The sequence below is a fragment of the Myotis brandtii genome, unplaced genomic scaffold (genome assembly GCF_000412655.1).
Source record: "Myotis brandtii unplaced genomic scaffold, ASM41265v1 scaffold266, whole genome shotgun sequence".
Classification (NCBI taxonomy): Eukaryota; Metazoa; Chordata; class Mammalia; order Chiroptera; family Vespertilionidae; genus Myotis; species Myotis brandtii.
This window is the reverse complement of record NW_005360124.1, coordinates 8,628,084-8,640,017: the sequence shown is the minus strand read 5'-3', so window position 1 is coordinate 8,640,017 and position 11,934 is coordinate 8,628,084. Positions and strand designations below refer to the sequence as shown.

Below are 11,934 nucleotides of genomic sequence, written 5' to 3'. Positions count from 1 at the left end.
CCCCCCCAGTGCACAAATTTTTTTGCACCGGGCCTCTAGTCTATATATATAAAAGGCTAATATGCAAAGTGTCCCCTTGGGAGTTCGACTGAGAGTTCAATTGCTCACTATGATGTGTGCTGACCACCAGGGGATGGTGTGGAACGAAGGAAGGCCCCAGCCAGCAGCTGGGGAAGGAAGGCCCTGGCCGTCAGCTGTAAGGCCCCGATCGACCCTGATCACCGGCCAGGCCTAGGGACCCTACCCATGCACGAATTTTGTGCACTGAGCCTCTAGTTTCTCTATATAAAAGCCTAAGCAACTGAATGACCGAACAACCGAGGTTGACCAGTCACTATGATGAGCACTGACCACCAGGGGACAGACGCTCAACACACAGGATTGGGCTCCCTCCTGTCTGGATCTGGCCTGTGGGGATCAGGCCAAAACCAGCTCTCCGACATCCCCCAAGGGGTCCCAGATTGTGAGAGGGTGCAGGCGAGGCCGAGGGACCCCACCAGTACAAGAATCTGTACATCAGGCCTCTAGTAAAGAATATAAAATGCTTAAAGAAGAGAGTGTTATGTAAAAAAATAGAGGCCCGGTGCATGAAAATTCATGCACTGGAGGGGGTGTTCCTCAGCCCGGCCTTCCCCCTCTCGCAGTCCGGGAGCCCACAGGGGCGGGAGGCGACCCGGCAGTCAGGGGAAGGCGACGCTCCCATCACACCTCTGCTGCTGCCACTGCTGGCAGCGCAAGCCTTGGCCGGCCCTGGTTACCTGAGCCTCGGGCAGCCCTGGGCAGCTTGGCAGCTGCCATACAAGGCTTGCCTGCACCTCAGGCTGGCCCTGGGTGGCTGGGGGGCTGAAGGGACTGGGGGACTCCAGAGGCAGGTGTGTGGAGCGGGCCCAGCCTTGCTGCGCACCTACCACCCCGGTGGGGCTGAGGGGACTGGGCACTGCCATCTTGTGGCTGTGGGCGCCACCATCTTTGAGGGCGTGACAGTCAATTAGCATATTCCCTCCTTATTGGCTGTGGACGCAGCCATCCTTTGCGATGGTGTGAGGGTCAATTAGCATATTCCCTCTTTATTAGATAGGATTAGGAACCCCAAAATACTGTGTGCTCACTAATAAAACTTGAATACAAATGCATTAACAAGTCCGTGGATACTAAAAATGTAAATAAAAGCTTGCCAAATGAGTACTATATATGTCATGCAGTTCCAGTAGTTGAAGTATTTAAAATACTAGTATACCCAGCCCTAGCTGGTTTGGCTCAGTGGATAGAGCGACAGCCTGTGGACTGAAGGGTCCCGGGTTCAATTCCAGTCAAGGGCACATGCTCAGGTTGTGAGCTCGATCCCCAGTAGGGGGCATGCAGGAGGCAACTGATCAATGATTCTCTCTCATCATTGATGTTTCTATCTCTCTCCCCTTTCCTCTCTGAAATCAATAAAAATATATTTTTAAAAAGTCTATCCAGTTTTGAAACCTATGAATAAACTTTCTAGTAAAACATATCACTGAAATCTTCCTAAATGATATCTACAGGGCACAACCAAAAAAGAGCAATGAATTATTACTTATATTACTCCTGAATCTTATACATTAGATATTTGGAAACATAGAAATAAGCAATGGTCTTTTTTTGTTGTTTTTACATCTAATAAAATAATAATAAATTCAATTATGCTTCCAACATTACTCACTTACTGAGCTATTTCTGGGTCTCCCACCCAGAACACTTTACATCTGATGAAGAAATATTTATAGAATTGAAAATCAGTAGAGTGTCATAACTGTCATCAACAATGGAATAAAAATAATGAAAGTTTTAAGTGATATAGGAATCACAAGTATAAAATAAATCTATAATCACTTCAACTGTCTGTTCAAAAGGTAATTATAGCACAGAATATAAAAAAACTAGAGGCCCAGGGTACGGATTCATGCACCAGTGGGGTCCCTCGGCCTGGCCGGCAATCGGGACTGTGGGAGGTTGGCTGTGGGAGCACACTGACCACCAGGGGGCAGCTTCTACGTTGAGCGTCTTCCCCCTGGTGGTCAGTGCATGTCATAGCAACCAGTTGACTGGTCATTTGGTTGACCGGTCGTAATGGTAGTTTAGGCTTTTATATATATAGATTACTAATGATAAGCAGAATACAGTGGGTGATTTTTATGATACTTAATCAGCTAAACACAATCTACATAGCATACAGACATACAGGTATTCAAACAGGTAGATTAGCAGCCATTACACAGATGAAAACTTAGAAACTCTTTTATAAAAAGCAGCAATCTTGTTACTGTCATATTTCTAGATGCAAGGTTTATGGACAAAATTTTATTTTATTTTATTTTTTAAAATGTAGAACTTTATTCAAATGTTGGAGTGGCACCTTTAACCTACATTCCCAGCAAACACCCTAGCTTATATTTTTCCTTCTTCACTAACTTCCTGTTATCTTGGTAAGTCTCTTCTATGGACAAAATTTTAAGTGATGAAAGCAGCTAATACATGTAAGAATATTAATATTAAAAACATTTGAGATTCACCCAGCCCCCCACACTAGTGGTCTGCCAGAAAAAGGGGAATGCCTGCCCTAACTGGTTTGGTTCAGTGGATAGAGCGTCGGCCTGTGGACTGAAAGGTCCCAGGTTCGATTCCGGTCAAGGGGATGTACCTTGGTTGTGAACTCATCCCCAGTAGGAGGTGTGCAGGAGGCAGCTGATCGATGTTTCTCTCCCATCGATGTTTCTAACTGTCTATCCCTCTCCCTTCCTCTCTGTCAAAAATCAATAAAATATATTTTTTTTAAAAAGGGGGGGAATGCGCCGAAACCGGTTTGGCTCAGTGGATAGAACGTCAGCCTGCGGACTGAAGGGTCCCGGGTTCAATTCCGGTCAAGGGGATGTACCTGGGTTGAGGGCACATCCCCAGTAGAAGATGTGCAGGAGGCGGCTGATCGATGTTTCTCTCTCATCGATGTTTCTAACTCTCTGTAAAAAGTCAATAAAATATATTTTTTTAAAAAAGGGGGGAATGCCTTTTTTTCTGTTTGTCAATATTATTTAGTTCAGTTTCTACTGTTCCTTTACATACAGTGTCTGCCATTCAATAAAAAATTATGAAACATGCAAAGAAGCAAAAAATGTAACTCATTGTGAGAAGAAGCTTCAACAGAGCTGACCCACAAATAGCACATATGTTAGGATTATCAGACAGGGATTTTAAAATAACCATTAAAAATGTTAAAGAATCAAGTGGAAAAGGCAGATCACATGTACAAATAGGAAATTTCAGCACAGAGAAAATACACACACATGACAAAATATATCAGTGGTTCCCAACCTTTTTTTGGCTATGCCCCACCTAAGTATCTCTAAAATCCTGATGCTCCCCGCTGTGACATATAATTCTTATTCAAAAAGTGAACTCCTATTCACATGGAGGAAGCCTAAAAGGCCATTAACTTGGTCTAAACAATCTTCCACAGAACATGGCATCCATGAAAGAGAAAAATAAAAGAATGAAAGGATAGTTGAAGTACTAGTACTAAGGAAGAAAGCACTAAGAAATTGTTTAAAAACAAAAATAATATGAAGTGATATGAAAAAAATAGCAAAGTTTCAAAACATAATAGAGAACTGAATGCATAAATAGGTCACGACATATATTTATATACTGTCTATGAGGCCCCTAGAACCATAAGAAATGCAAAAAATTCACTGTTAATAACTCATTCTCGAATTGGCCCCCTTAAAAATCAAATTGCCCCCCGTGGGATGTGTGCCCCACGTTGGGAACCACCAAAATATATGTATATACTGAAGTGCTAGAATGTTTTTTTTTAATGTATCAGAAATAAGTCTTTCAGTGAGGTTTATCAACAGACTGGCATAATAAAGAATCAGTCAAGTTCAAGTAAGGTCAATATAAATTATACAAAGTAATATATAAAAAGAGTTAGGGGGCAGTATGGAAAAAGGGCCATACCAAACCTGACAATGTCACAGTTTAATATACGTTTAATGTAACTGGAGTCCCAGAAGAGAAAAAAATAGAGAAAAGGGGAGGAGAAATACATGAAGAGACAAGAGTAAAGAATGTTTGATTTGGTGATATATATCCAAACCTCCAGAAGCAAAGCAAACCCCAAGCAGGATAAACATAAAGAAACCCACATCTGGCCCTAACCAGTTTGGCTCAGTAGATAGAGCGTCGGCCTGTGGACTCAAGGGTCCCAGGTTCGATTCCGGTCAAAGGCATGTACCTTGGTTGCGGGCACATACCCAGTGGGGAGTGTGCAGGAGGCAGCTGATCGGTGTCTCTCTCTCATCGATGTTTCTGACTCTCTCTATCCCTCTCCCTTCCTCTCTGTATAAAAATCAATAAAATATATTAAAAAAAAAAAAAGAAAAAGAAACCCACATCTAGGCACCTTATATTCAAACTGCTGACAAAGTTGGGGGTGGGGTGAAGGGATGGGGAATAACTGCTTAATGGGTACAGGATTTATTTGGGGTTGATGAAAATGTTTTAGAATTAGAGAGATGTGAAGAAGGCACATTGTGAATGTACTTAATGCCACTGAATTATTGAGTTTAAAACGGTTACTTCTGTTATATGCATCTCTCTTAATTTTTTTAAATGAGGAGAAAAAAGACATGAATATATAATTCTCAAAACAAAAAAAAGATACAAAATGGCCCTTACACATATGAAGATAATAACTTCACTCATAAGAGAAATACAAAATAGAATTATGCCAATATACAATTCCCCACCCATTAGACTGGCAAAAGTTTGAATACTAATATGTTGAGAAACAGGCACTTCCATAAATTGCTAGTAGGAAGGCAAAACCCTTAAAGGGTACGTGCCAATAACTGTGGCAGACAGATACTAAAGTGGACCCCACTTCCTGGTGTTCACTCCTTTTTATAATCCCCTCCCTTTGAAAGTGTACAGGACATAGAATTGCTTCTAACCAACTTATATCACTCCTGTGATTTAAAAAAATATATTTTATTGATTTTTTACAGAGAGGAAGGGAGAGGGATAGACAGTTAGAAACATCGATGAGAGAGAAACATTGATCAGCTGCCTCCTGCACACTCCCTACTGGGGATGTGCCCGCAACCAAGGTACATGCCCTTGACCGGAATCGAACCTGGGACCCTTCAGTCCGCAGGCCGACGCTGTATCCACTGAGCCAAACCGGTTAGGGCAACTCCTGTGATTTTTTTATGTTACATTATGAAAGACTCCATTTAGAGCCTATCTGTTCTAGATTTTTCTTGCTAACTTGATAAAGTGGCCATTTGTGAAAAACCCACAAGATACAGAACTGCGAGGCCTCTAGGAGCAGAGACAAATTTTTATTATTTTCAAAGAGGACATGTATTCTAGATCTCATCCTGAAGAAACATCAATGTCAAACAGGAAAATTCTATAAAATAATTTCCTTGTATTCTTCAAAAATGTCAATGTCATAAAGTCAGGCAAAAGGCCAAGGAACTGTTCCAGATTAAAGACTAGGACATTAGACAAGAGAAGGCAATGTGGCACTGAAGCAAGATGCTATCTATGCTATTGGTTTTGAAGTTGGAGGAAGGGAACCAAGGGAATAAAGGAAAGCAGCTCAGCCCAACTAAAACCTTGATTTTAGTCCAGAAAAACTGATTTGAGATTTCTGATCTCTAGAGCTCTAAGAGAATAAAATGTATGTTCTAGACCAGCCGTGGGCAAACTACGGCCTGCGGGCCGGATCCGGCCCGTTTGAAATGAATAAAACTAAAAAAAAAAAAGACCATACCCTTTTATGTAATGATGTTTACTTTGAATTTATATTAGTTCACACAAACACTCCATCCATGCTTTTGTTCCGGCCCTCCGGTCCAGTTTAAGAACCCATTGTGGCCCTCGAGTCAAAAAGTTTGCCCACCCCTGTTCTAGACAAACAAACAAACAAGCAAACAAAAGATTAAGACGTTATAATCAAATGTACTACAATATCCTAGATTGGATTCTAGACTGGACAGAAAAATGAGTGTTATAAAGGACATTATCAGGATGATTTATGAAACTTGAATATAGGCTATAAATTAGAAAACAGTATTCATAGTTAATTTTCCTTAATGTGATAATTGCACTGTGTTTATGTTAAGAGAATATAAGAGAATATCATTGTCCTTAAGAACATACATATAAAGTAGGGAAGGTAGGAGGCAGGAAAGTAGAAAAAAGAAATAATAAAGCAAATGTAAAATGTTAAGAATTTATGAATATAGGTAGAGTATATGAGAGCTCTCTGTACAAATTCATACATCACATCTGTAATTCTAAAGTTTTCCTATATAATAAAAGGGTAATATGCAAATTGACTGAACAGCAGAACGACTGGTCGCTATTAAGCACACTGATCACCAGGGGGCAGATGCTCAACGCAGGAGCTGCCCCCTGGTGGTCAATGCACTCCCACAGGGGGAGCACCGTTCAGCCACAAGCCGGGCTATGGCCGGCGAGCACAGAGGTGGTGGCGGGAGCCTCTCCTGTCTCTGCAGCAGCACTAAGGATGCTAAGGATGTCCAACTGCAGCTTAGGCCCACTCCAGCAGAGGGACACCACCCCCCCCCACCCCGGGCATTGATGTCCTGCAAACTGGGCCTCTAGTTTCAAAATAAAAACTTTGTTTAAAAGAGAGAAAGAAGACACACACACACACACACACACACACTGAAATTTCTTAACGATGTCATTCACTGAAGAAGGGAAGGAGATGAGGAAAAGGAACCTATCTATGAAAAACTGAATTCCATCCAGTGGTTCTCCTTATATAATCTCTACATCAGGAGTTTCTAACCTGATATCCAGAGACCCAAGGGGTCTATGGAAAGAATTCACTGAATCTATGATGGGAATAGGAAAAAAATTACGCTTTAATTTCATTAACCTTTAACTGATACTTTTCAATTATAAACGCAGGCAACAAATAGTAGTTTTGGGAGTACCTGTACTGTTATCAACAATAGAAATCACATGTTTTCACTTCATATTAGTTACTGAAATTCTAAAAATAACATATGCACTGTTCAGTATTTTCAAAATACAGTAATTCTTACTGCTAGATTTTAATGCAATACATGAGAAAGAGCAGCTTTTTAAGTTTTTGATAACTGTATTTCAAAATAATTGGTTTCTTGGGAATCCTATGTATTTTATCTTATACATTTATATATGTTATTCTCATAGACTTCAGACTGTTCAAGGTTTCAACATAAAAAAGTAAAGAATCTGCTGTAAGGTATCAATCCCTCATTTGCTTACAAGGATGTCATAATGAGGAAAATTAAAAGTTTGCAGCTTTTTGCTCTGCCATAAAGCAAATGATAAAGACAACATTGATAATGAACATTCAATCTAACCCTCTCATTATTTAAATTCTAATTTCCAGTATGTGCTAAAGCAAAATTTTTTCACGTTAACTGCAACCTCACATAAAGCATCCAAGAACAAATATGCCACCACACACCCACACATGAAAAAAATACAGGCACAAGTAACTATAAAAATGAATCAAGACTGTGAAATGCCTCATAGAAAAACTCAGTGCTTACATATCTTAAAGAAATTGGTTAAAAACAAGATACTATTTACCATCTCTCTTTTGGAAAATTTTTTAAAATTTCTTTAATGATTGGCTGGTAGCAGGCATCCCTTTCTGCTTTTCCACTTTCACACCAGTCTCTCACAAACTGTTTCAATGTGGATTTTAACTTATCCATGTCAAATGTAGATGCTGGCATAATCTTCCCATTCCCCTGTTTAAAAAAGAGAAATCAATTAGTTTCTGAGAAAAGTAATCAATCTTGAATATAGGTAAATAGACATGCTACTAAGAGGCTATATAGAGGTTTAGTGGATAAATCACTGGCCTCTCACCTCAGCAGGGTTTGAGTGCAGCTTGAGATCCTAAATGAAAAGTTTGGTGGTCTCACTTCTACCCTCAATAGATTATGGTCCATTAATCATGAAACCACCATATAATTAAGCAGTCTTTACTCAGGAGAGGACCAGCATTGCTATGGAGATCAAACATTCTCTAAGAAAGAAAAGAAAGTCCTTCCAGGTCATTGATGGGGCAGCATGGAGAGGCTCACAGTGGAGTGGCCCAACTGTATCTATCCTGTGGATAAAAAAGAGGACTTCAGTTTCTATTACTGCCAGTCCCTTGTGTTTTATAAGTGAAAATCATTTCTTAAAAGATGACTTGCCCTGGCCAGTATGGCTGTTAGCTAGAGCATCATCCTGTGCACCAAAGGGTCATGGGTTTGATTCCTGGTCAGGGCACATGCCCAGACTGTGGGTTCAATCCCTGGTTGGGGCACATGCAGGAAGCAGCTGATTGATGTTTCTCTCTCTCTCTCCCCGCCTTCCCCTTTCTTTAGAAACAATGAAAATCATATCCTTGGGTGAGGGTTGAAAATAAAATAAAATAAACAAAAGATGACTATCAATAGATACAAGATACTGGGAACAATGAGTTTAGCAAGGGAAAGTAATTTTACATAACTACTAAAGTAGTTTATAAAAATTGAAGTCACTACTCTATATGCCAGAACACCATGAAAGTGTATCAAAATTCCAAGAATTATCTTAGTATTTAAAGAAAAAAGTCAGTGAACAAATCCAGTTTTTGGCATACTGTTCTATTAAGCCTAATCAAATGACTGAATATACAAGTGGAAACATTCTCTAAGTAGAGCAAATGACCAATGCAAAATTATAAAAATGAAATCCAGAAAGATAAAGACCTCAAAATATTGAGATTAAACTCTAAAATAAAAACAAATAGAACAAATTTCACATACATTTTCTCCATATTCTTTATTTTCAAACATATGTATGCAATCATTCACAATGGTCAGTAGTTTTCCTTGATTATGATCAATGTATTTCCGGATCTTGTCCAAGTGGAGAAGAAACTGAGGAAGGAGTTTCTGTTGATTAGCTGGAAGTGATCGAAATTGTCTTTCTGTTCGGTTCACTCGCTCATGCATACTGGTGCTAAAACATAAAAGGTGTTTTTTAAATTGGCAAAAAAATTCTCAGCAGAGGCCAATCTTATTTTAAGGTTGTTTTTCTGTACAATTATTCCCTTATAATCTACATAATAAAAGTCTAAGAGACCTTTATGGCGGAATGATTGGTCGCTATGACGCGCACTGACCACCAGGGGGCAGGCGCTCAATGCAGGAGCTGCCCCTTAGCCAGGCTCTCCCGCCTCCACAGCAGCGCTAAGGAAGGAGCAGCGAGCAGGCGGGTGGTAAGGAGCAAGGGGTCCGGGACTGAGAGAGGGCATAGGCCGCGCTGAGGGACCCCCCCTGCCATGCACAAATTTCGTGCACCAGGCCTTTAGTGTTGAATAATGTACTGTCACAATCTTTTGGTTCCCTAAAGCAGTGGTCACCAACCGGCGGTCTGTGGACTATTGGTGGTCCATGAGGTCCGAAAGGTTGACAACCGCTGCCCTAAAGGATATCCACTTAGAAAGTCTTAATATGTTTTCACCTTAGTACAAATTCTCTAAGCAGCCAAACAAAAGACAAACTGTTTATAACCAGTAAAAGTTATAAACACCAATGAGAAGAGGGGGACAAAATATTACAGAAAATTAGTGTACAATAAGTTTATTGTTACGATTTCAATTTTTAAACTTAAAATGTTCAGCAAAAGTAGCTGAATGCTTTAGATACCTCCATCAAGTTAACAGAATGCTGCTCTGAAATTGCTTTAGGATAAAAAACGTGTTTTGAAATTAACTAAGAGCCAACCAAGTTGAATTTTTCAAAATATCATAAAAGATACTAGAGGCCCAGTGCACGAATTCATGCAGTGTGTGTGTGTGTTGTAGGGAGGAGGGCTGGATCTCTCAGCCCAGCCTGCTCCCTCTTGCAGTCTGGGACCCCTCGCTTCTTACCACCTGCCTGCAGCGGAGGCGGGAAAGGCTCCCCACTACTGCCGCTGTGTGTGCTTGCCAGCTGTGAGCCCAGCTTCTGGCTGAGTGGCGCTCCCTCTGTGGGAGTGCACTGACCACCAAGGGGCAGCTCCTGCATTGAGCATCTGGTGGTCAGTGTGCGTCACAGAGACCAGTCGTTTCGCTGTTCAATAGATTTGCATATTAGGGCTTTATTATATAGGATTATGTATCACAAAAGTAGTAAACAAATTAAAATTTGTAATTCCATAGCATCTTACATGACCATATTCACACTTTGCATTCTTAAAGTTTCTAAAGAACGGTGTCCTGGCTGGTGTGCCTCAGTGGCTAAAGTACAATCTCAAAGAGTCAAGGGTTCCATTCCTAGTCAGGTCACATACCAGGGTTTCAGGCTCTGGTTGGGGCATGTGCATGAGGCAACCCATCAACGTTTCTCTCCCCCTCTCTCTCCCTCTCCCCCGCTACCCTCTCCCCCTTCTTCTCTTTCTAGAATCAATGAAAAACATATTCTCAGGTAAGAATTAAAAGTTTCACATTGGGAACTACCTATTTACAAAATCTGAAAAGAACATCATGCCCTAGCTGGTTTGGATCATTGGCTCGAGAGTCGGCCTACGGACTGAATTCCGGTCAAGGGCACATGCCCAGGTTGCGGGCTTAATCTCCGGTGGGGGCGCGCAGGAGGCAATCAATCAGTGATTCTCTCTCATCATTAATTTTTCTATCTGTCTCTCCCTCTCCCTTCCTCTCTGAAATTAATAAAAATATATTTAGAAAAAAAATGAAAAGAACATCATTTTTAAAAGTTAAATGCTATACTCACAGTGAAATGGAATTTTACTTCAATCAGATGGGCAAAATTTAAAAGCCTGTCTATCTGAAATGTTGGTAAATAGTGGAATAATTAGATATTTATATACTGATCGATGGTGGGTACATAAATTAGTACAACTACTTTGGAAAATAATTTAGCATTACCTAGTAAAGCTTAATATGCACATTCCACATGACCTAGCAATTATACTCCTAGACACATACTCAAGAAATTCCTGCAGATGGTCACCATGAAATATGAAAAAGCTTCATCAGAGCACTGTTAGATATAACAAACTAAAAATCTGGAAACAACCTAAAGGTCCATCACCAGAAGAGTGAACAAACAAAGTACAGTATAGTCACACAAGGAAATGCAGTTAAATTAATAAATTATGGCTATACACAATATGGATAAAACTCAGGAATGTAAATATTTGCTTAAAAATCAAGTTGTAGAAAAATAATGTATAATCTCATTTTATATAAAAATAAACAATATATTGTAGGAACTGAACATGTGTAGAAAAACTACAAGGAAAGCAAGGAAACAAAAATTCAGGAAAGTGATGTGCTTTGAGGGGAAAGGGATAGGATATTATTCTTTTTTAAAATTGGGTGGTAGATTCATGGTGTTTACTGCACCATTTTTTACATTTTACATATAAAAACAAATAAACATGTATATTTCTTTATTTACTCAATATTAAAAAATACATTTTCATTTGGTTGCCTGGATTTCTCTATTCATCCAAACAACTCATTTTTACCTTATGCCAAATTACTCTGTAATTTCTGAACAGTAATATTTAAAGAAGTTCTGAAGAAGCTTCTTATAAAACTTAAGCAAAAACCTAGGAGAGAAACCAAGATGGCGGCATAGGTAAACACGGGAGTTTGCTGCCTCGAACAACCACTTCAAAAATACAACTAAAAGACGGAACGGACATCATCCAGAACCACAGGAAAGCTGGCTGAGTGGATGTTCTACAACTAGGAGAAAAGAGAAAAGCATACCAAGGCTCAGAGGAGGCGCAGTGCTGAAGTAAAATACTAAGGTTCGGAGTGCATGTGGAGCGGGCTGGAGGCTGAGGGCGCAATTGTCGTTTTCAATCGGGAGGGAGTCTCAGGCT

The 11,934-nt window shown here is 40.1% G+C and overlaps 1 protein-coding gene across 1 annotated transcript in view; it reads right to left on the bottom strand.

The window, feature by feature from the left end:
* Positions 1-9,055, bottom strand: part of CARNMT1 (carnosine N-methyltransferase 1) — a 36,072-nt gene extending 27,017 nt beyond the window's left edge. The window contains exons 1-2 of the mRNA XM_014541272.1: positions 8,859-9,055; positions 7,645-7,808 (exon numbers count right to left, since the gene is read on the bottom strand). Coding sequence (XP_014396758.1) covers positions 7,645-7,808; positions 8,859-9,047 — 353 coding nt within the window. The 5' untranslated portion in view covers positions 9,048-9,055. The remainder of the gene's footprint in view (positions 1-7,644; positions 7,809-8,858) is intronic.
* Positions 9,056-11,934: the final 2,879 nt, after the last annotated feature.